Source organism: Ovis canadensis, chromosome 3 (assembly GCF_042477335.2).
Source record: "Ovis canadensis isolate MfBH-ARS-UI-01 breed Bighorn chromosome 3, ARS-UI_OviCan_v2, whole genome shotgun sequence".
In the NCBI taxonomy this organism is placed as follows: Eukaryota; Metazoa; Chordata; class Mammalia; order Artiodactyla; family Bovidae; genus Ovis; species Ovis canadensis.
Window position 1 is genome coordinate 33,438,328 of NC_091247.1, and position 25,112 is coordinate 33,463,439.

Below are 25,112 nucleotides of genomic sequence, written 5' to 3' on the forward strand. Positions count from 1 at the left end.
ATTTATAGGGCTTTCTTGGTGACTCAGTGGTAAAGAATCTGTCTGCCAATGCAGGAGACACCAGTTCGATCCCTGATCTGGGAAGATGGCACATTCATGGAGCAGTTAAGCCTGTGTCCCACAACTACTGAGCCCAAGTGCTTCAACCACTGAAGCAGTAGTGTTCAACTATTCACTCAGTACTCTCCACAGTAGAGTGAGCAACTAAGCCCGCGCACTCTATAGCCCATGCACAGGAGCAAGCGAAGCCACTGCAATGAGAAGCCTGAACATTGCAGTGAAGAGCAGCTCCTGCTCACTGCAACTAGAGAAAGGCTGCACAGCAGCAAAGACCCAGAACAGCCAAAAAGAAAATAAATAAAATTTAAAAAAAATACTATTTGCAATCAAACTGTTTTGTTTTGTATAAACATGCATCATTATTCACTTGAAAACTAAGTGTATCCACTAAAAAAATTAAAAGTCCAAATTATAAGAGGTGTAGCTTGATTTACTGTGTTTACTATTGACCAAAATTTAAAATTCTAGCTTTCTGAAATAAGTATTTCATGAGTTATTTATTCTTAGGAAGGAGCACTTCAGGAACAACCTATATAGATAAGGATTGGGTTTCAATTTCTCTTTATCCCTATAATGTTCTCTTCTTTTATGATAAAATATAAATATGCAGTAAAAATCCCCTTGAATAAGTTCCTTTCTAGGTTTCCTTGCCTAATGAACTACAGTAGGTAAATTACAAAAGCCAACCAAATTGTGGTTCTTTCCTACTTCACAGGTTTCTAAGACATTTTATAATTCACATCACAGAAATAAAAAAGAAAATCTTCAATGAATTCTTAATTATAGAGAACTTAAGAAAATAAACACAATGTTGTACCTTGACTAAGTGCTGAAAGTCAACAAATAGAGCTTATTAAAAAAATGGTCTTGGGAATGTCCCAGCCCTTTATAAGAACACATGATGACATATCCATATGATGTTTCAAGTATCAGTAGAAGACTTCCAGTCTGTTCTTTGGTCTATACAGCCTGCTAACAGATGAATTTAAAAACAGAATAGAGTATGCAGTTGATTCTTATATATTGACCTTCAACCTTCTTAAATTCATCTATTTCATTTCAAGATGGGTTTATTCAGGAATCGGCAAGAATTACAATTTGGGGGACTTCCCTGGTGGTCCAGTGGTTAAGAATCTGCTTGCCAGTGCAGGGGACATGGGTTTGATCCCTGGTCTGCAAAGATTCCACGTGCCACGGGGCAACGAAGCCCATACACCACAACTGCTGAGCCTGTGCCCTAGGGCCCGTGGTCTACAACAAGCGAAGCCACTGCAGCGAGAAGCCCACGCAGAGCCAGAGAAAGCCCGTGGGCAGCAAAGAAGACCCAGTGCGGCCAACACAACACCTAGCTTAATTAGTTTTCTAAAAAAGAAGAATCGACAATTTGGGCTAGGCAGTCTGTAGAACCACAGGCAAGTCTGGAGAAAAAAGGAGAGAAAACTCTTCTATAGAGGAGAAGGGGGAGTTGGGAGGAGCTATTTTAAACAGAATCCATTGGACGAAACTGGGAATTCAAAGTATAATGACTTTTCATTGGCTGAGTTGTGACAATCTCTCATTGACTAAGCTATTGCCTGGCAGGGAGAAATTCCTCCTTCCTTTTGCCAGGTAGTGAGGTAGTAATCTTCTTCCTATATTGGAGATGCAAAGGTACAGTGTCTTTCTCTTGGATCTGCAGTTGACAGTGGAGTGGTAGGACGTGAGAGTTTACCCCTCTGGCCTCCCAGCTCCATTTTAAATGAGGGTTCTGTCTATTAACTTTCACAGCATGATTTCTAATGGATGTGTAGTTCTCCATGGTACATTTGCCTTAGAAATGCCTAATGAAAGCACAGCTGCCCTCAGCCACAGTTCAGAGATGAGATGAGATACAAGTAACAAAATTTATGACTACCACTTATTAAAGTGTGTATCTGAAACCATGCCAAGTGCTTTATGTACATCCTACATGAAGTGGTACTATTTTTATCCCCATTTAACAATGAGAGACAATGGTGTACTGGTAAATGTTTTATAACCACTCTCTAAGAAAAAAGTCCTGATTCGTAGCATTTTCCAACTTCCGTGGTATAAATATTCCCACTATGGCCGATTTCAAGCTATCAGCAAGGCATCACTGAGCACAGAGTTGGGAAGAGATGAATAGTGGCACACCCTTATATAGTTTTTCCACTGTACAGAAACAATAGACAAAAATAACTGTAGCAGAATAGAAAATAGTAAAATGTAATAAAATAATGAAGTAATGAGTTTAAGTATTTATTATGGTTATCTAGGGCTTCCCTGGTGGCTCACAGGTTAAAGCATCTGCCTGCAATGCGGGGCACCTGGGTTCGATCCCTGGGTCAGGAAGATCCCCTGGAGAAGGAAATGGCAACCCACTCCAGTATTCTTCCCTGGAGAATCCCATGGATGGGGGAGCCTGTTGGGCTATAGTCCACGGGGTCGCAAAGAGTCGGACACAACTGAGCAACTTCGCTTTCACTTTCCCTGGTGGCTCAGATGGTAAAGCAATCTGCCTGCAATGCAGGAGACCAGGGTTCTTTCTCTGGGTTGGGAATATCCCCTGGAGAAGTGAATGGCTACCCACTCTAGTATTCTTGCCTAGAGAATTCAATGGACAGAGGAACCTGGTGGGCTACAGTTCATGTGGTTGCAATGAGCCAGACTTGACTAACACTTTGACTTTTTACTATGGTTGTCTAATTAAGTTGTTTATTTGTAACTTTTTATAATTTAATTTTTGATGATAGCTATGTTTAATAACCCACTTGTGAAATTTCTGTAATTTTGACAATTGGCTCTCACCACTGGAATGAGATTAAGTTACTTGCATAGCCACTGGACTTCAAATGTCATCCTCTGTTTAAGGACCATTTTGCCTTATCTGTTGATGCCCGTTGGAAGGAAGGAAGGAAGGAAGGAAGGAAGGAAGGAAAGTCGCTCAGTCGTGTCCGACTCTTTGCGACCCCATGGACTGTAGCCTATCCTCTTTCCATGGGATTTTCCAGGCAATAGTACTGGAGTGGATTGCCATTTAAGTCACATTATTATTAGTCCATGTGGAGAATCACATAGGAATAGATTAAATGGGGGCAATGTGTTTAATAATACAACACAATACATTCTATGGCAGTGGTGTGGTGTGCACACTGAGAAAAGATGAGTCAGTTCTATCTTTGGAAATTAGGTGTTTTAAAGGGAAGGTAACACTTAACAAAGGATCAGCAATGGCTGCTGATATGAAATATAGACAACTTGACATTGTGTGTTTCCTGATGGAAGGACCACTATCTCATAGTTATGCCAAAAAAGCAAAACTCAAATAATCTGTATTTGACTTACTACCGACAATCTACTACCAATTTAGAGAAAATTAGAAGATAGAGCAACATATAAAACTATCCTATGGGACTGAATCAACAAAATCTAGACTATAAGAAAACCACAGGACAAATAGTCCTATTTCTCCCATAAATAAATTGCAAGAAAAATATGCATAGATCTTATTGGGAACTTGATTTAAATAAATTGTAAATAAATTCTCCAACCAGACAGTTGTGAAAATACAAACACCAACTAAGTATTTTATGATACTCGGAAGATATTTTTACTACTTGCAGTTAAATTTTGTTAGTTTATTAGTAAACATTGTTAGTTTATTTGTTGCAGTGAAATTTTATGAAAAAAGTTCCTATCTTTAGAGATACATATTGAAATATTTATATAGATGAAGTGATAAGATATCTAAGATCTTTTCAAACTTCTATGAAGTTTGATATTTATGTTCAGCTGATCTTTGATAAGGGTGCCAAGGCAATTAAATAGGAGAAGTGAAGTGAAGTCACTCAGTCGTGTCCGACTCTTTGCGACCCCGTGGACTGTAGCCCACCAGGCTCCTCCGTCCATGGGATTCTCCAGGCAAGAATACTGGAGTGGGTTACCATTTCCTTCTCCAGGGGATCTTCCCGACCCAGGGATAGAACCCCGGGTGGGGACAACTGGATATCCATATGCAAAAGAATGAAGCTGAAAAAAAAAAAATGAAGCTGGACTCCTACCTCATACCACACACAAGAGTTTATTCAAAATAGATCACGAACCTAAGACCTAAATGTAAGAGCTAAAACTATAAAATTTGTAGAAGAAAACATGGAGTAAATCTCTGTAGCCTTAAGTTAGACAATGTTTTCTTAGATACGATGCCAAAAGCACAAGCAACAAAAGAACAAAATGGATAAACTGGACTCCATCAAAAGCAAAAACTTCTGTGCTGCCAAAAACTATCAGGTGAAAAGACAACCCACCAAATGGGAGAAAAGATTTGCAAATCATATCTGTGATAAAGGACTTATATCTAGAACGTATAAAGAATGTTTGCAACTCAATAAAAAGACATTCAAATATAGGCAAAGAATTTGAATCTTCATTTCTCCAAAGAAAATATACAAATATCCAATAAGCACATGGAAAAATACCCAGCACTATTAGTCATTAAGGAAAATATATTAATAAATCAAAACCACAATGAAATACCACTTCAAATCCACTAGTTCAGTTCAGTTCAGTTCAGTTCAGTCGCTCAGTTGTGTCCGACTCTTTGTGACCCCATGAATCGCAGCACGCCAGGCCTCCCTGTCCATCACCAGCTCCCAGAGTTCACTCAAACTCATGTCCATTGACCCAGTGATGCCATCCAGCCATCTCATCCTCTGTCGTCCCCTTCTCCTCCTGCCCCCAATCCCTCCCAGCATCAGGGTCTTTTCCAATGAGAACTCTTTGCATGAGGTGGCCAAAGTACTGGAGTTTCAGCTTCAGCATCAGTCCTTCCAATGAACACCCAAGACGTCATACAACTCAGCAATTCCACCACAAGGTAGAAAAGTGAACACATATGTCCACACAGAAACGTGTACACAAATGTTCATAGTGGTGTTATTCATGATGCCAAAAAAGTGGAAACAACCCAAATATCCATCAACTTATCAATGAATAAATAAAATGTGGTTATCCACACACTGGAATATTATTCAGCAATAAAAGTAATGAAGTACTGAACCATGCTGCAACGTGGGGGAAACTTGAAACTTAATGCTAAGTGAAAGAAGCCAGTCATATTAGACCACACATTTTATTATTCCATTTGTATGAAAATGTAGAGAAACAACAAATTTATAGAGCCAGGAAGTCGACTGGCAATTGTTTACAGACGGGGGAGGGCTGGGGAAAGGGACAGACTGCTAATGGTCAGCAATGTCTTTTAGGGAAGGATGATTTGTTTGAAAATTAGATCATGGTGATGGTGGCACAGTATGGTGACTATACTGAAAACATTGAGATTGTTCACTTTAAATAGATGAATTGTATAGTATGTGAATTATGTCTCAGTAAAGCTATTTTTAAAAAATTCTGTAAGGAGGAAAAATAAATAAGATCAGCCATGGACTGGTAAATGTTGAAGCTGGGAGAGGAGTACAGGGGGATTCATAATACTATTATCTCTAGTTTACAGTTAAAATTTTCTGGGGATTTTCCTGGGGGTTAAGACGTCGCCTTCCAATGCAGAGGGTGCAATTTTGATCCCTGGTGGGGGGAACTAAGATTCTATATGCTGTACAACCAAAAAACCAAAACCTAAAACAGAGGCACTATTGTAACAAATTCAATAAAGGACTTAAAAATGGTGCCCATCAAAAAAATCTTAAAAAATAAAATTTTCTGAAAGAAAAATTGGATACACCATTTCCTAGACTTCTCAGAGGTGCTTAGCCAGATGTTCTCTGCCCTTTCGGAGTTCATGGGCTCAGAGAAGTTCATCAGTCCTTTTAGATGGGGTGGAGTAGAGTTGTTTTACACATAACCCAAGCTGCTGCTGTCCACTTTCACCATTTTTCTACTCCACTGACTGACCACTCTGCCCACTCACAGGCAGCTTGGCCAGCCTCTGCCACGGCCTGGCCTCTGGGCCAACAGTGAGCCTCTGCCAGGGCCAGCCCCCCTTCCCGGCCTCCTCCTCCAAATCCCTGACCTCTAGTATGTCCTCCTTCCTACTTGTCACCACCCACCCTGTCAGAGGGGGAACCCATAGCAGAGCAGCTGGGACCCCAGTGAACCAGCTCTTGCCTCCTCCCCGCAGACCTCTCTGTCCCCTACACAGACTCTCCCAGAGGGTGAAACTCAGGCACAGCCTCACACATCATCCAGGCCCCTGGCTCTCACTTCCAGACCCACTGCCCCTTCTGGCCTCTCTGTGAGTATCCTCCTCCCTCCAGGTGCTTCCCTGCGCTCCGTGCTGCCAGCTGCCTTCCAGCAGTCTCAGCCCAGGGACAGATCTGCAAGAACTGAGTTCCTTCCTACATGACTCTTGACCCCTAAACAAATGAAGAGATGTAGATGTTTGGGCACTTTGAGGTCCCTGGAGATCTGCCGATGATTAAAAAACACTAGAAAGGTTCTGGAACATTCTACAACAATTAGAGAGTGGGCAACCAGGTAGCAACCAGTTAGGTAGCTCTGTTTGATGTCTCACACTTGTGTGGTCTCTGATTCAGCCCCAATCCAGAGTGACTTCGGTATGAAATACAAAGGGAGGAAAGAAGATCAGAGGAGGAACTGAAGACAGGCTGCAACAGCAGAGTCAGAGAGGAGGAAGGGCCAGAAGCAGAACTGCCAGGACTTGGTGACCAGTTGGATATTAGGACTAAGAAGAGTTCCAGGTGAGGGGAACCAGGTGAATGGTGATAGCCTTAGTTAGGATAGAAAATAAAAGAGGACCAAATTCCAGTGTGATGGTTGAAATGGAATGCCTGTGAATCACTCTGGTGGGTAGCAGGGCTTAGCTGGAGACTGCGGTCTAGAGCTGAAGTGAACCAGCAATGCTGTGATGTGGCATCTACATCAGAGCTCAGAGGCCTCTCTCAGGGATAAGGGTGGCCCTATGGTCCGACCCTGCTTTACACTTGCAATCCTGGTTTATGCCTATTGTCTCTGTTAGCACTTCCTTCACTCTCAAAAGTGTCCCAGTTTGGATGACAAACTGTCTTCCAGTCAGAGCTCTGTTTTTTTCCTGCTCTGTGACCTTTGGAACAAAGCATTTCTGCTCTTGGCGTCTCCCCTTTCTTTCCTCTGCAAAAGATGGAGATTGAACAGTATGCGAAATGTCCCTTCTGGCTGAGAAGTTGTGTCTATTTTATCCGGTGCCATCTCTCTTAGGGTTCAGGTCACCATATGTGGCATGTCAGTCATCTCCTAGTGTGTGTATGTGTTGCGGGGTGGGTACCCAGGCTGAGGACTAACGTCCATGGAGCCCTTTCAGCACCAGCCTGTGTCTACACTGGAGTTATCTGGCTCACAGGACTGGTGACAATCGGTGAGAAAGGGCTGGGAACTTGGAAAGCGCTCTTTGGTGAGGGCATTTAAGTCACTTCAGTCATGTCTGACTCTGTGCGACCCCACAGACAGCAGCCCACCAGGCTCCCCCGTCCCTGGGATTCTCCAGGCAAGAACACTGGAGTGGGTTGCCATTTCCTTCTCCAGTGCATGAAAGTGAAAAGTGAAAGTGAAGTCGCTCAGTCGAGTCTGACTCCTAGCGACCCCATGGACTGCAGCCCACCAGGCTCCTCAGTCCATGGGATTTTCCAGGCAAGAGCACTGGAGTGGGGTGCCAGTGCCTCTTCGGTTGGTGAGGGCAGAGGGCTGGTATTAGGCTTAGGTGACTGCCTGGGAAGGCAGCGGGACTTGCAGTCAAGTGCAAGTGAAAGTCGCTCAGGCACGTCCGACTCTTTGCAACCCCATAGACTATACAGCCCATGGCATTCTCCAGGCCAGAATACTAGAGTGGGTAGCTTTTCCCTTCTCCAGAGGATCTTTCCAACCCAGGGATCAAACCCGGGTCTCCCACATTGCAGGTGGATTCTTTACCGAGTTATCAGGGAAGCCACTTGTAGTCAAACCTGGCTTCAAATCGAGCTGCCACTTGACCTCTCTGAGTCTCAGTTTGCTCATCAGTAAAATGGGGATAATAAGGCGGCCTTGCCAGGATGTGTGAATCTGGAGGTGATACGAGTGTTGGAGGCAGCAATCACCTTGGAGGTGATACAAGTCTGGGATCGCAGCGGCTGAACTATGGGCAGAAGCTTTAGGAAGCGAAGCCAGACCCGGAGTGGGATGGGAGGCGATTCCCGGAGGCCGGGAGGCACCAGCGGGCTGGGACTGGCTCTGCTCGTGGCGGGGAAGCGGGGATCCCAACACGCTGGCCGGGGAAGGGGAGGCCAACCCCGCAGATGCCGCTTCGCGTCCTCGATTACCCTCCGGGCGCCCGCCTGGGGTCTCCGGTCCCCGGCTGTCACCTGGACGCTCGGGGAGGGGGCGAGGGAACCGGGCGGGCGGGGAGGCGGGACTTGGAGGCCGGGGGGTGGGGCGAGGGGCGGGTGGCGGGGGCCCGCGCCCCGCGGGGAGGCCGACCACGTGACGCCCGCAGCCCCGGGCCGGGCGGCCAGGCGGGGAGCGCCGCTGCGGCCCCAGGAGGTGGCGGCGGGCGCGGGAGCCCGGGCCGCACGGGACCGGTCGTCGGGGCCCCGGGACGGCGACCCCGGGGCTCCCATGCCATGGAGAAGCTGGCGGCCGGGCTGGCCGGCCTGCGCTGGAGCATGGGCGCCTTCCCGCTGGACCTCATCGTCAGCCGCTGCCGCTTGCCCACGCTCGCCTGCCTCGGGCCAGGTACCGGGGGTGCTGGGGAGAGGGGTCGCGGGGGCTCTCCCGGCAGGTGCCGGCGGGGCCGTGAGGATGCGGCCCCTGCCCTCCCGCTCGTCCGCGCGGACCTCACTCTCTTCCCGGCGCGCCTCCCCGGAGACCCGGGGTCCAGAAACCGAGGGGATGCCTCCTCCCGGGCCCCGCGGACGGGCACAGGGACAGAAACCTGGGAAGGGACTGGAGCCGGGCCCCGGAGAGAGCTCTCCGGCCCCGCTGGACCCCGGAGCCTGGCGGAGTCACCCAGCCCGTCCCGTCGGTGCACCCCCTTCTCTCGCAGCCCTCGGACCCCCGTCCGAGCCGCGCCCCCCTCCGTCTCTTTGTCTCTGGCCTCTCACCTCGATCCTCCCGCATCCCTGGGCCTCGGACTCTTGTCTTCACACTGCCGCCGCCCCCCACCCTTACCCCAGCCCTCCTGGGACTCTTCTCGCACCCTCCTTTCGCGGCCCGGGGGTGGTGGGCAGCCTCCGCCCCCGCGGACCGGCAGGCCACCTCTGGGCCTGAAGGAGCGAGTCCTCCCTCCGGGCGCGCCCCCAAGCCCCCCACCCCCCACCCCCGGCCCTTTCCGCATCTTGTTCCACTTCTCCTTGGGGCCCCGGGGGCCCAGGTTGCTCTGCTGATGCTTGGGGGCCCGAGAGGGGTGCCCGGCGGCTGCCCAGAGCAAGGGGACCGTTTCAGGAAAAGGGGGCCGCCTGGCTGGGGGAGGGGCGGGAGCCGGGGCTGGCAGCCAGGCCGGGGGTTTTGTGTGTGAGAAGAATAGGGGTTTGGCCCGCGTTGGCACACTCGCTTCCCTGAATGCTAATGCGGCCCGCGGCTTCAGGCGCGTCTCCTCTTCGCTGGGGCCAGCAGCCTCTCCGCCGACCCGCGGCGGCCCGGAGTGGGTACAGCGAGGGTCAGCGTGTCCAGGAGCGGGCTCCGTGAAGCATCTGTGCCTGGGCCGTCGGGCAGGGGTGCCTGGCTGTCTAGTGTCTTGTTCTTGCCCATGATCAGCGTGTGATGCCGATGTCAACAGCAAAGCTGTGTGTGTGTCTGCGTGTGAATGGAATATGCTGGTCCTACGTCGTGCCTGGCCACTTTCCCAAGCATCCTCTTTGGCATCTTCCCCTCCTGGGGGCTTTTTTGAGGACAGACAGGCCTCCTTTGGGCTCCCTTGACCCCTGGCCCCTTGTCTTGTCTCCTGCTGTGCACCCATTATAATGGTCAGTTTCTTGTCCTCCTACTGGGCCGCTGGCTCCTGGAGGTAGGGCATCCTGCCTAACAAAGATCATGGAAGGACTGACTGACTGAAGGAAAGCATGAGCAACTGGTGTAATGGCCCAGCCGTCTGTCTGTGACAGTGGTGGCTATGGCTGTGGTCACCTTTTGTTATCAAAATTGTGAGTTGTGAATATGTGATCAAAGGTATGTCTTGGCCCGTGCATTAGTGTGACCGTGAGGCTGAGTTGTGTCATAGGGGTGACAAGCCCCTGTCGCTGTGATCCAGGTGGCTGTGCTGACTCCACTGTTGGTGACCTTGATCTATGGTTGGAGTGTGTCCTATGTGGCTGTGGCCTGCATCCCTTGGAAGGGCAGGCTGGGGCTTAAGAGAGCTCTAAGAGGAGGTTACAGAGTAGGAGAACATTCTCTGCCCCAGGTGAGGAGTTGAGGAGAAAGCCCCACACCCCCAACCAGATATACACATACACGTGGTGAGAGCCAGGCCCTCCCTGAAGGTCCTGAACACATTCCCCTCCACTCCCCTCCCTGCATCAAATGCACATACTTCAGGGAGTCCCCAGCCATCAGAGTAAACCATTTCCCATTTGGTTGGGTGGCAGAAATTTATTAAGTTGTGTTGGAGGGAGCGTCCCCCACCCCCACCCTACCCACCAGCTGCATCCAGGAAACGGCTCCAAGGCCTCCTGGAAGCTGGGCCAGCCTCCTGCTCTCCTGGAAACTGTTGCTGGGGTTGGAGCCTCTGGGGCCCGGGCCCCTCCTAACACCTTTGCCCCAGTGCAGCTTCCCCCAGGACTATCCTCCTCCGCTTCTAAATCCACCCCCTTGCCCCCCCCCCCCAACTCTGGCCTTCATCACTGTGTCCCATAAACTGGGAGGTAAAGGGCTCTGAGAGGGAATGCCAAGAAGCAGCTTCTCTGAGGTGGGGCCAGCGGGTATCTGAGACCACAAATGTTCCCTCTCCTTTGGGGTCCCTTGAATGAAGGAGCCTGTCTGTGGCAGTGGGTGAGAAGGAAAGGGCTGCCCAAGGGAGCCGTGAATCAGCTCCTCTAAGCTCCGCCATTCTCCTGACCTGAGTGACCCACAGCTCTGGGCTCCACAATGGACGACCCCTTCTCAGCCCTTTCTGGGCCCCCAACAAGACCCTCCTTTCCTGGCCCAGGAGCTGAGAATTCTGCTGGTGTGAGTTGTGGTTCTGAGGTCCAGCCCAAGTGTCTGCTGCTCAGCACTGTCTCCCATCCTCCCTGCTGCCCCTCTCCCCCACAACTGGTTTGCTGCCCCCTCTGTGAGAGCTCAGACTGCCTCTATTCAGTGCCTCAAACTGGGCCCGTATCCTCTGTTCACATCTCTCCCCACTTTCCGCCCCCTGGGCCTGAGGGCTCCTGGAGGGAGGAGCCCCTGGCTTCGGCGCACGCCCTGGGACAGCAGAAAGTCCAGTTGAATGATAAATGCAGGATGGAGGCTGAGTTGGTTGCTGGGGCCCCATCGGAAGCCTGAGCCCTGAGAGACGGGGCCTGATTCAGCCCCGAGCTCACAGCTGGCAGCGCCCATCCCTGGAGCATTGCTGGCCTGGACAGGGATCATGGGGAGCTGTCCTCGGGCGGTGTCTCGGTGAGGAGGTCACCCTGTCTCTCTGCCCCTCCTAATGTTTCTTTTCTCTCCTCCCTTCTCTGTCCTCCTGCCCCCTCCCAGGGGAGTATGCCGAGGGCATCAGTGAGCGAGACATCCTGCTCATTCATTCCTGCCGCCAGTGGACCACGGTGACAGCCCACACCCTGGAGGAGGGCCACTACGTCATCGGGCCCAAGATTGACATCCCCCTGCAGTACCCAGGTGTGCCCAGGGACAGATGGCACAGAGCCAGTGGGGGATGTAGGCGGGGGATGGGTGCAGGAAGTCTTGGGCACTGGATGTTGGTGACTGGCTTTTCCTTAGAGCTGCAGGGATGAGCGAGGTCATGGCTGATGAGCGGGGGCGGGGCGGGGGCGGGGCGGGGGCGGTGGTGACTAAGGTTAGGGTTAGAGTTAGGGTCCAGTGGTTTCCGTACTGTTCTGTGAAGCCCTGGGTTTCTGGTTGCAAACCTTTGATTCCCATTTTAAAGTAGATTTGAAACTAATGATTTAAAAAATCCACACCCTCATACCACTACAAGTCAAACCCTAAACTCTGACTAGAGACATTTGGTGTGTACCACAATCTGCCTCATTAACCCTTTTTGTACAGACCCTCAAAGAAAATATCTCCTGCCAGGATTCTCTCAGTATTGTGCAACCCAAAGACATAGAAACAAAGGGATGCCCAGGCTGATTATATGGCTGCATCTGCTAGCGTTAATCCTGTTTTTTGATGTTTGTGTTAAATTTATTGTTTTCATTGATTGACTTTTTTTAAAAAGTCTTCATTGAATTTGTTACAATATTGCCTATATTTCATGTTTTGATTTTTTGGCACCAAGGCATGTGAGATCTCAGTTCCCCATCAGGGATCCCCCTGCATTGGAAGGTGAAGTCTTAACCACTGTGCCACCAGGGAAGTCCCTATTGATTGATTCTTAAGTGAACGCTAAAATTTAAAAACTCTTAATAAAATTATGCTAGAGACCAGGGCTTCCCTGGTGGCTCAGTGGTAAAGAACCCGACTGCCAGAGCAGGAGACCTAGGAGATGAGTTCGGTCCCTGGGTCGGGAAGATCCCCTGAAGAAGGAAATGGCAACTCACTCCAGTACTCTTGCCTGGGAAATCCCATGGATAGAGGAGGCTATCCCATGGTGGGCTACAGTCCAGGGGGGTGCAAAGAACTGGACACAACTTAACAATTAAACAACAATGAATATTTACTTTTATCTGTTTTATATGTGATGCTGATGTCCTAAAGATTTTGTTTGAAGAAAGGATTCTGCTTCTAAAAAAAGAAGCCCTTTCATTTTACACAGGATGGAACAGAAGGCCTAGGAAGGGAAATGACTTGCCCAGGGTCACACAGCTATTAAGCAGAAGAGCAAGGGCTAGCACCCAGGCATCTCGATTCTTGGGCTGGTGCTGGCTGCCACATCAGGGATGCAGGGTTGCTGTTCCCTGAATGAGAAGGGTGCAAGACTGGTGGCCGTCAGCCCAGCGATGCCCCTATGCAAGCCCAGGAGCCCACAGCTCCTGTGTATCAACATGTGCTGCTTTCCAGACACTGGTCAGAGCTTTGTCACCATCACAGCCTCACAGCAATCCTCTGAGGAAGTCTTACAGAGCTCCAGGAGTTAGGAGTTAGATCAGTTCTGTGTTTAACTGCTACCCACCCCCAAAGAGGGCTTTCCTGGTGGCTCAGATAGTGAAGAATCCGCCTGCAATGTGGCAGACTTGATTTTATCCCTGGGTTGGGAAGATCCCCTGGAGAAGGGAAATGGCAATCTACTCTGGTATTGTTGCCTGGAGAATTCCATGGACAGAAGAGCCTGGCGGCTACAGTCCATGGGGTCGCAAAGAGTCAAACATGACAGAGCGATTTTTACTTTCACCCTGCAACAAAGGTTGGAATCCTTGGAGCTGGGAAGGCTCCCAGCCCCTTCTTCACAGGTCTGCTGTTCCCCCTCTGGCCCTGCCTGGTTCTCCCCTGAGTCAGTGGGACAGGACCAAACCCTTTACAGGGCTTCTGCTTTTTACAACACCCTGTGAACTTGTATTCCTGTAGTCCCCACACCCCATTTTGAAGATGAGGAAACTCAAGTTATCTTTCTGACCTGGGGTTCTGTCCTGGGGCCCCTGGGAAGGCCTGCCCAAGCTAGAAACTTCCCAGCCTGGTTATTTGGCATTGGTCCAGGGAAAAGTCCCAGGTCATCTCATTGGGACAAAAAAGCAAAGACTGGGGGACTTCCCCGGTGCTCCAGTGACCACTGGACTCTTCTCTTCCACTGCAGTGGGCGGGGGTTGTATCCCTGGTCGGGGAATAAGATCCCGCTGCCAAGAAAAACCAAAACAAATCAGGGAAACCGAGATCCAGAGTCTCCTAGGGAACTGTGGGTCCACGGGGCTCCTGGCTCTTTCCCCCCATGGGTTTTGGTGGCCCCTTGACTGTGTGTGGCGGTGATCATGGGGTGACAGCTGGCTAGCCGAGGTTTCGCATCCCTGACCCGTCTTTCCGGTGGGCTGCTCTTGCCCCGCCTGGTTGCGGGGGCTGGGGAGGTCGAAGCCCCCCTAGGAGGGGGAGAAGCCGTCGGCAGGTTAACGAGGAAGCCCTGAGTGCACAGCCCGACACTGGTTCCTCCTAATGAATTAGTAATAGCGCGGGCTGGCTGGCGGGCGGGGGCGGAGGCTGAGGACCTTGGAGAAAGCCGCCGCGGTGGGCGGGGTGCGGTGGGGGAAGGAGCTGGAAGGAGCGCTCAGGGCGGTGCCTGGCCCCAAGTCGGGTAGTGGGGCGCTGCTGGAGACCCGGGTCTCCAGGCCAAGGTTCACCGCCGGGGGAGGCAGGGAGACCGGCCTTCGGGACCCTGCGGAGCACCGCGTGAGCCAAGTTGTATGCTTCCATTTTACCGATGAGAAAACCGAAGCCTATAGCGATTAAATACTTTGCTCAAGACCATACAGGTGGCAGGTGGCACCAGGTCTGTCCAACTGTCAAGTCTGTGCATTTATCCACCATTCTTTAAGGAGTATCTGCTCTGGGTCAGCTGCTGGCAGAGAGCGGTGACAAACAAGACCCAGCTTCAGGCTGGAAGGGACGGTCCGGACCGCGATAATGTGCTTTGGGAGTCTCGGGCAGGGAGCAGGGGCAGGCCAGGGTGGGGCAGGTCCCTAGAGCCGCGGGGGTCGGAGGGGGCGGGTGAAGACCTCTTGTCTCTTGTAGGGGGAAGGCAGGAGAGGAAGCTGCCCCCAGTGGGGCCGCAGAGGGAGGAGAAGGCTTCCAGGGGCCAAAGCATCACTCCCCAGAGGTCTTCTTTCCTTCCTCCCGGCAGTGATGACCGGTGCTGGGCTCAGGCTGCGGCGGAGGGGGTGGTGCTGGCTACCATGGTTACATTGATCTTTCCTGCCACATCCTCCCCCGGCTCTATCCCTGACTTGGCTCCAGCTCTCCCCACAGGGGGCAGTGGGCATTTCTCCCTGCCTGGCTGCTTGGAATTGGTGGTGGGGGTGGGGGTGGGGGTGGTTGTGTGTGGTTATGGGGGCGGCGACTGGATGAGGGAAGGGGGCCACTCTTGGATGGTGGCAGACCTGTGATTCCTGACCTGCTCGGTCCCTTCCCCAGGATATCCCTGCTGCCCTCTAGGGCTGTGGCTCCTCTGAGGCCTCTTCCCACCAGGGTCTCAGAGTGGTTGGAGCAGGGTATGGGGTAGGGATGGGGTGCATTCCCTCTGGCTTTCTCTGGGCATTTCCCCCTCTCTTGATTCTCCCTTTCCCTGCTCTTAGATGTTGACGCTGCAGGCGCTGCCCCGGGCTATCTGCTCTGCACACCCTGCATTAGGACAGGTGTCTCTATCTGGGTTCTGGTCGGGCTTTGAACCCACCACAACCCCCATGCTGTATATACAATGCTGTGTGTGTTCCTGCTAGGAGTACACTGTGGGATTTCTCTGGGAAGGGGGTCCCCGATGGGTCGGGATCCTCTTGTCTTCCTCTTCCCTGAGCTATCTGGCCTGCCCCACAGCTGACACTGCCTCCCGTGGGCTGGTGATCTTCTGTTACTTCTGACTACACTTCCCCAAGCCCTGCACCCACACGCTCACCTGCCTGCCTTAGGAGCACCACCTGCAGGGCCTCATTTGGCCTCCCCAGTTTGGCCCATGCTCCTGATAGCTTACGGTGCACAGTGTCGGATTCGTGATCTCTGAAGATTTAGCTTTGGGACTAGGGACCAGGCTTGATCACTAAGAGCATTTGTGTAGCAGAGTTTTACTAAAGTATGACAAGGGACAGAGAAAGTTTCTGACATAGACATCAGGAGTTATGTAAATTAGTTATTATAATAAATCAAAAGCATGTCTCAAGGTTGTAAAGATCTTACTAGACCCACTCCCATAATTTACATTTTAAGATTACAGGATCAGCCAGAAGATTTTCAGGAAGGAGAAACTGTCCTCAAGCAGGATACATTGTTGTCATATAATTGTTGGTACAGAGTTTAAACTGAGTTGTTTGTTGTGTAATCATCAGTTCTTAAAGGAAAAAACGTTTGATGTGACTAAGTAATGTAGAGGAAAAAAAAAAAAGTTTGTCCTTTTCTCCTCTTTGAGATCCCCAGACCCCTCTCTCCTTGGGCACTCCCAGATTTCATATCAACCTGCGTAGGAATTGACTCTCTCACTCCCCACTGGTTCCTTCCAGGGTCCCAGTTTTGGTTAACAGCTCTGCTGTCTCCATTTCTGACCAGGCTGGTAGCTGCAACCCCTTCCTCCCTGACCAGTCAGCAGTCACCACAGTCTGATGAGGCTCCCTGCTGGAACCTGTACCCCTTGTTCTGTTTGTTTTTTGCTCTCCCCTCAGCTGATGCCCCTGCTCTTTTCCAGAACTCGTTATTGGGTTATTTACCTAAGTGTCCCTGTTATCTTTATAGAGTTCACCTTTGATCTTGGTCTTTCTTTGCTCAGAACACTCCAGTGGGTTTTATTCTTATGGAATAAAGTCCTACCATATGGCATTCAGAGCTTTTCATAGCCCAGTCGCTGTCTGCTTCACCCCGCCATCACCCCCTCAAATCCTTCTCCCCAGGCACTCACCGTGTTGGCAGGCAGTCTGCTTCTGTGACCATGTGTCTTGACTCATGCCGTTTCTTTTGTGTGGAATGTTCACTCTGTAAGATTCATTCTTACGGTCCCCCCGCACTGCCAGGCAGATTTCCCCCAACTTGGTGGTCTCCTCGTCTTTTGTCGAGTCTGTTGTAGCCATCCTGCCATCCCATCACACCCTGCTATCACATACTGTATCTGGATTTGGTATCTGGAGGGCAGATCATATCTTACCCAGATCTGACCCCCTCATTTGGCCTAGGCTAGTGTCTGGCACACAGTAGGTGCTCTATAAATGCGTGTGGAATGAATAAATGAATGTAATAGGCAGCAACCACCAGAAACACTGCAGAAGTTAGAGTCACCTTGTCTTCTCTCAACCTATACAAGACTCTCTTCCTCCTGGGTAAGGCCTAAAAAGAGGCCAGATGCCAGCCTGGTTCACAGCTTGTCTTTGTGCTCATGTAAGTGGGCACATGGGGCTTCCTAGGTGACTCGGTAGTAAAAAATCTGCTTGCTAATGCAGGAGACACGGATTCCATCCCTGGGTCAGGCAGATCCCCTGGAGGAGGACGTGGCCACCCACTCCAGTATTCTTGCCTGGGAAATCCCATGGACAGAGGCACCTGGTGGGCTACAGTCCCTGGGGTTGCAAAAGAGGTGGGGACGACTTAGCAACTAAACAACAACATAAAAGGTATGTGGCCAGTGAGGCCAGACAGTTAATACAGAGGGTTGTCAGCGTTACAGATTAGCATCATTCTTTAAAGCCTGTGTCTTCTGGGGGCATCTGCTGAGCCAATGGAAACACAGCCTCGGACTGCAGATCGGGAAGACCTCATCTGAGGGAGGCAGCTTGCTGGGCTCAGATCTGAGGCCTCTGGGACAATGGCGCTGGATGTTGGACCACAGCGGGATTTGGGAACAGATCAGGAGTCAGAGTGGCTCTCCTTGGGTCTCCAAAGTCTGGGGCTGGGCCCTGGTTTGCCCATTGCATCAGTGTGGGTTAGCAATCTAAAGCTAACACAGGAGGCTAGATTCAGACAGGGCCTGCAAACATCTGCTCCAGCTTCTTCAGATGAGGATTCAAAATCCCTGAGAGGGGAAGGGATTTGTCTGGGTCATAGCAAATCAAGAGTTGGGCTGGGACCAAGCTAGGCATCAGCATCCCCATTGCCACACTAATGTTGGTGCTCAAGTGTTTGGGTACCAGTTTGCCCTTGAGTTTCTCTAGGCAGACAGCTGCTGGCCTTGTCACACAGCCACAAACTCTCCACTGGGTACGGGCTGTGCTCTATTTGCTAGGAATCTGTGCTCACCTACCTCCTGAGTCTTGAACCAGTTGACCAGCTTCCACTAGTGCAAACCTGCCCTTCTGCCCACCTGAGCCAGAGGGACTGGCTGAGATGAGGGGCAAAAGATGTGGGGACCGTGAGGCCTCTCAGGATGCAGGCTAGGCTTCCCAGCAAGCAGGCCTACCCTAGCAGCCTGCGTTCTCTCCTGTGCAGGGAAGTTCAAGCTCCTGGAGCAGGCCCGGGATGTTCGGGAGCCAGTGAGATACTTCAGCAGCGTGGAGGAGGTGGCTAGCGTCTTTCCTGATCGCATCTTTGTGATGGAAGCCATCACCTTCAGTGTCAAGGTCAGTCCTTTCTGCACTGGACATGGTGCCCCCAGATTCCATTATCCTCAGGGGGAAGCCTGACCCTGGTTGGAGGGTTCCCATTAGGTTCTGAGAGGTAGAAGTGTCACAGTGTGGCTTCTGGCAGCTCCCTGAAAGTCTTTGGCTAGGTGTATGAACTTCCTGGAACTGGGCCCAAGAACTTCCTGCAAAAGGTGGGGGAGCAGGAAGTGTGTGTGGGGGTATGTGTGGAGGTCCATGGCTTGACTTGGGAGATCTTTCAGGGCAGCCATCCTAGCATCTACTGGTGGGGGTGGTGGCTGTGGAGACATAGAGTGCAAACAGTCCCCCACTTAATGTACAGATAGCTCTTTACTGTTTGCAAACCCTTTTCTTATCCATCAATTCATTCCTCTTCAGAGTAGTCTTGTTGAATAGGTGGAGGATTATTATTGCCCAATTGTAAAAAATACAAGCATTGCTGTATATTGAATATTTTCAAAGTATTTCAGTATACATAAAGTTTATTTAGGGCTTTCCTGGTGGCTCAGATAGTAATGAATCTGCCTGCAATGTGGGAGACCCAGTCCTATCCCTGGAGAAGGAAATGACAACCCACTCCAGTATTCTTGCCTGGGAAATCCCATGGTCAGAGAAGCCTGGCAGGCTACAGTTCATGGAGTCACAGAGTCAGACATGGCTGAGCGATTAACACTTACTTTATAGTCTATTTAATCCTTACAGCAAATAAAATAATTACATTTCCAAGAGGTAACTCTGAGGCTGCACCACCGTGACCACGTGGCCTCTACAGAATGCATGTCCTCAGTCCAGTGCTCTTGATCTTGGGAAAGCCCCAAAAGGAGGGTTGCCCTCCTGGGTCCCCGGACTGGCTTTCCCCGGCTGGGGCTAAGGCCTCCCTCTGTTTTTGGGATCCCCAGGTGGTGTCAGGAGAGTTCAGCGAGGATAGCGAGGTGTACAACTTCACGCTGCACGCGGGTGACGAGCTCACTCTCATGGGGCAGGCGGAGATCCTGTGCGCCAAGACCACCAAGGAGCGCTCGCGCTTCACGACCCTGCTGCGCAAGTTGGGCCGGGCCGGAGCGCTGGCTGGGGTGGGCGGCGGCGGTAGCGGCGGCCCGGGGGGCGCGGGGGGCGGCGGGGGCGCTAGGCCCATCAAAGGCAAGATGCCCTGCCTCATCTGCATGAACCACCGCACCAACGAGAGCCTGAGCCTACCCTTCCAGTGCCAGGGCCGCTTCAGCACGCGCAGCCCGCTGGAGCTGCAGATGCAGGAGGGCGAACACACGGTGCGCGCCATTATCGAGCGCGTGCGGCTCCCGGTGAACGTGCTGGTGCCCAGCCGGCCACCCCGCAACCCCTACGACCTGCACCCGGTGCGAGAGGGCCACTGCTACAAGCTGGTCAGCATCATCTCCAAGACAGTGGTGCTGGGGCTGGCGCTGCGCCGCGAGGGACCGGCGCCGCTGCACTTCCTGCTGCTCACCAACACGCCGCGCTTCGCGTTGCCGCAGGGCCTCCTGGCCGGGGACCCGCGTGTCGAGCGCCTGGTGCGCGACAGCGCCTCCTACTGCCGCGAGCGCTTCGACCCCGACGAGTACTCGACCGCCGTGCGCGAGGCGCCCGCCGAGCTGGCCGACGACTGCGCCAGCCCGCGCCGCGCGCGCCTCTGCTTGCCCGCGCCTCCGCGCGCCCTCGTGCCCGCCCGCGCCCCCGGCCCCGGCCCACCAGGCGACGGCGACCAGGAGTACGTGATCCCCGATTGGGCCGGCGGGCCGGAGCCCGCCGCGCCGCCCGCGGAGATCCCCTACGAGGAGCTGTGGACGCACCAGGCAGCCGAGGGCCAAGTCGAGGGCAGGACCCGGCCGCTCCCGGGGCCCGACCTCATCTCCTTCGGAGCCGCCGGGCCGCCCCGCCTGGAGCCCGAGGCGGCGCCGCCTCCGGTGCCTCCCAAATCCGAGGCGGTGAGTGGACGCGGTGGAGGCGAGGAGGGTGGGAGGCCGGGCGCTGAGCTCTGTGGGCCTGGCCTTCCAGGGAGGTGGCCAGCCACGGGGCAGGGTTTGGGTTTGGAAAGCTTGTTCTCCTGGGCCCCTGCCTTGGCATCTCGGTCTCCAGCTCGCGAGTTGTGCGACAGAGGGTGGCCAGAGGTGGGGAGGGGGGAGAAAAAAAAGGAAAGAGACGCAGGCGCTTTTGTAGGAAGGAGTACCATGGACGGTGGTCTTGGGAGTTGGGGGACAAAGATACCAGCAGGTCCCTAGCCTCACAGAGTATGGGATGAGCCTAGAACAGCGTTACCCAGAAGGTTCCACAGAACAAAGGCTCCTTTAAGTTGTCTGGTGAAAAGAAGGGTCTAGGGTGAAGAAAGTTTGGAAAATATAGTCTGAGTCCCAGCTCTCCCCATCCTCACTTTGGAGCCACAGAGTATCCATTGTTTATTATTAGTCTCTGAGAAGTCCTGCAGGTCAGAAACCCATTCATCTGGGTTTAACACAGAAGTTTCCAACAGGACTTGTCCACAGACTATATACAGCACCTATTAATATCCCATGGAGTCCGCTTTGAGTGTTTGACCCATGAGAAAGGGATCCAGATGGCAGATGCTTTTCCTTCCCTTCTCATTACACCTTTGTCATCTTCTTTCTCTCCTTTCCCTTGAGGAAGGAATATGTCTACTTAACTTGTTGTTTTCTCTACTCCGTTTCTTCTTACATTCACGATGGATTTCGAAGGCCACAGGGGACAGTTGTGTGGGTTGTGGACTCTCAATGAGTCTGACAGGCTGGAGATGACGAGAAGGGCTGGGGTGGGTGGCTGAGTAGCAAGGCTGACTTTTGGCAAAGTGGGTCAATCACAGGCAACCCCCTTGCCCAGCTGCCTGGGGACAGGGGGTGGCATCATGGCCCTGTGCTTGCAGGTGAAGGAGGAGTGTCGCCTGCTCAACGCCCCTCCTGTGCCCCCGCGGGGTGGCAGTAGCCGGCTCTCGGGTAGCCCCCCAGTACCCCCACGCTTCCCTAAGCTGCAGCCCGTCCACTCCCCCAGCTCCAGCCTCTCCTACTACTCCTCTGGCCTACAGGATGGGTGAGCCCCTCCCTTCCTTCTCTGGGTCCTGGGCCACCTCAGGTGGATGGAAGCAGGGGAGGGGGACAGGGAGAGGGTGGGGAGGGGAGCCAGTGTGAGGAAGAGGAAGACTGCAGACCCCCGGGTTTGGAGGGTGCACATTGCTGAGCCAAACCTGAGGGAGGGGCCCTTGGGGTCTGGGGCTTCCTGCCTCAGTTGGCTGCTTACCTAAATGGTGATGACTGTGTGGGAGTGTGGCTCTCTTTCCTTCCAGACTAAGGTCTGCTGCAGGATGGAGTAGTCCTTGGCATTGAAAATTTTCTGTGTAGTTCAGTTCAGTTTTTCCTGGAGTGCAGGTTGCCGGAGGGAAGAACAGAGCAATCCCAGAGGGTCTCAGGCCTTGGGGCTGGGGGCTGGACGGGCCAGCATGGCTGAGATCTCTGTGACCTGGTGGAATGGTGGTTTGTGGTGGCACAGGTGTGTGCCTATCACGTTTCCCTCTTGCTCTGCTTACCTGTCTGTCTGTGTCTGTGTTTCTGTCTGCAGGGCGGGGTCCCGAAGTGGCAGTGGCTCGCCGTCACCCGATGCCTACTCCCTCTATTGCTACCCCTGCACCTGGGGAGACTGCAAGGTGGGCGAGTCCTCCAGCCGTCCACCCCCAGGCCCCCTGCCGTCGACCACGCAGCCCAGCCAGGCCTCCCGGGCCCTTGTGGAGCCCCTGAGTAGTCGAGCTGCCCCCCTCCTGGGCGCTGACACCCCCGCCAAGACCTACCACGGCTGCCCACCTCCATTTAAGCCCTCCCACTCCCAGAAACGCTTTGCTCCGTTTGGAGCTCTTAACCCCTTTTCTGGGCCTGCCTACCCCACGGGCCCTTCAGTGGCCTCCTCTTCCGGGCCTGCAGCTCCCTCAGGTCCCCTGGCTACCTCCAGTCCCGCTTACTCCCCAGGCCTGGGCTCTCCAGGCCAGGCCTACTCGGCAGCTTCTGCCTCCTCCTGTCCCACCTCCTCCTCCTCCTCCTCTGAGTGGCAGGAACTCTCCCTGGAGCCCTTCGACCCCTTTGAGCTGGGCCGGGGCAGTTCTCCAGAGCCTGAGCTGCTGCGCTGTCAGGAGCCCAGAGCTGTGGGGGCACCTGGGCCCGGCCTCTCGCCGCTTGGACCCCCCAAGGCCTTTGAGCCTGAAGGCTTGATGTTGCGGCAGGGCCCCGCCCCACTGTCACCGGTGGCCCCGCAGGGCCCCGAGGCTGGTGGAGCACGACTCCTTCTCACCCAGGGGCGCCTCGAAGGGCCTCCTGCCAGTCCCCGGGATGGGGCCACGGCCTGGGGAGGCCGAGAAGCCACCTCCTGGCAGCCCCCTGCTGACCTCTCTGCACTCTCCCTGGAGGAGGTCTCCCGAAGTCTGCGTTTCATCGGGCTCTCAGAAGATGTGGTCAGCTTCTTTGCCCGAGAGCGCATAGACGGCAGCATCTTTGTGCAGCTCAGTGAGGACATCCTGGCAGATGACTTCCGCCTGACCAAGCTGCAGGTCAAGAAGATCATGCAGTTCATCAAAGGCTGGCGGCCCAAGATCTGACCTTCCGGTTTGGGGCCGCTTGACTGGAATTTTGGCCCGGAAGCCCCCCGGGGGCCAGCCCTGGCTCTGCAGGGGGACAGCCCACCTCGGGGTGGGGCCTGCCGCTGGGAGAATCTCTGCCAGGACTGCAGCTGCTTAGCAGTCACAGAGAGTGAATCCAGGGGAGGTGTGCTGGGAAACGGCATCCTCTCGGCCAGATGCCTGCATGCCTCTTGCCTCTGAGTGTGCAGAGTACATGGGGGAGGGGCTGAAGGCACCAGCGAACAGGGTGCCCAGAGCTGATTCCCACGGGGCAGCCAGAAGCTGGCTTTTGTGGTGACCTAACAGCTCCTTCCGTCCTGCCGTGGAGCTCCCCTGACAGCTTGCACTCAGTCCACAGCTTGTAGGTGCAGTCCGGAGACGAGGGAAGACGACGGCCCACCACTGAAGCACAGATTCCCCAAGTGCCAGCTGTCCTATGTGGACTCTGCCCTAAGCTGCCTCAGAGTCAGAAGGCCAATTTCTGTATCTCTGGGATGCCCTCTTTACCTGCTATCCCCTCTGCTCTACCATGTGCTGGGTCCCTGGCCCCGAACACAGGTGTATCACGTACAAGCCTAAGCCACCGCACCGCAGAGCTCCACCTGTGGGCTCTGGTTCTCGGGTGATGCCTTTGGAAGGCCACAGCCCTGCCCTTGACCCACTTACCTGGTGAGGGAGGCAGTTGCTCCCCATGTTTCCGGCGTTCTGGCCTCTACCCCGATCTCACTGCATCTAGCCCTCTGTCCTGCCTGTTGGGTCCAGTCCGTGACGACTCTGTTTCTATGGAAGGGCAAGTGATTCTAAGGGCAGCTGCACCCTGATTCCGAGGTGGGTGGCCTTCAATCACTCCCACTGGTCTCCTGCCCCATCCCGTGACTCCTGCAACACCTGGTCTCCTTCCCTGGCTTTCTGTCGCTGTTGCAGGTGTCTTGGGAAAACCTACTTTTATCCTCCTGGAGCTGAGCCCTCCTGCGCTTGTTCATGTGCATCCAAGCAGGGCTTTGTGCCCTGAAGCCTGAGCATGGCCATCTGCCGGCACTCAGAGTAGGTTGGCTGTCATGTCCAACCACCCACCACCCGAGCTCCTCTCTGTCTCACTTACCAGAACACACTAATTCTCCTAGTATCAGGCCCAGGGGTGTCAGCCTTCTCGTCTGCCTTATCTAGATATTTATTTCCTCTGTTTTTCTATCTTAAGAGTAGAGAAGCTGTGCCAGCGCTCATGCCCTGAGCAGGCTGTCTCAGCACAGAGAGGAGTCAAAGTAGAGCACAGAGACTGGGATGCTGAGACGTTGGGACCACTTAGTGAGTCCTCGAGGGCTAGTGAAATAAATGCTAGACCACTGAAGAGCAGTGTGAGTGGAACTGTGTTCTTTCAGAGGGCCGTGGGGACCGACTGGCATGCTGTCTGTGCCCTTGGGGAGGGGAGGACCTTGGAAATGGTTATGCACATGGCCCACTTGTTCCTCAGAGGCCCTCATTCCTTTCTGAAAACCCCTCACCTGTCCCAAAACTATAAGAACCTTGAATTCCCATTAATGTTTCAGCATAATTCAACACACCTCCCGAGGGCTGCTGGGGCTTCCCTGGTAGCTCAACTGGTAAAAAATCTGCCCGCAATGCAGGAGACCTTGGTTCAGTTCCTGGGTCTGGAAGATCCCCTGGAGAAGGGATAGGCTACCCATACTCCGGTATTGGGCTTCCCTGGTGGCTCAGATGGTAAAGAATCCACCGGTAATGCGGGAGACCTGGGTTTGAAAGATCCCCTGGAGAAGGAAATGGATCCACTCCAGTATTCTTGCCTAGGAAATCCCATCGACAGAGGAGCCTGGCGGGCTACATACAGTCCATGGGGTCAGTCGGACACGACTGAGTGACAAGCACAGCACAGTTAGGGCTGCTGGGTGGAAAGATCATACTTCAGATACCCATGCTCCTACCCAGGTTTAATTTCCTGTCTTGTCCAAACGCCTGCCTTGAGGCTGCTCAGACCCTTGCCCTGACACTGCCGCCCCCACCCCCAGAAGCCTGTTACTGGCCTTGGTGTAGAGGATCAGTTCTCTACCTTCTGTGGGTCACCTGAAAACTCCAAC

General features: G+C 53.1%; 1 protein-coding gene across 1 annotated transcript; it reads left to right on the forward strand.

Annotated features, from left to right (window-relative positions):
• Nucleotides 1-8,541: 8,541 nt before the first annotated feature.
• GAREM2 (GRB2 associated regulator of MAPK1 subtype 2) lies at nt 8,542-24,367 on the forward strand. Its single transcript, XM_069580263.1, has 6 exons — nt 8,542-8,778; nt 11,716-11,856; nt 18,241-18,371; nt 19,292-20,335; nt 21,286-21,449; nt 21,975-24,367. Exons 1-6 carry the CDS (start codon nt 8,667-8,669, stop codon nt 22,996-22,998), a joined length of 2,616 nt encoding a protein of 871 aa, XP_069436364.1. The 5' UTR covers nt 8,542-8,666; the 3' UTR covers nt 22,999-24,367.
• Nucleotides 24,368-25,112: the final 745 nt, after the last annotated feature.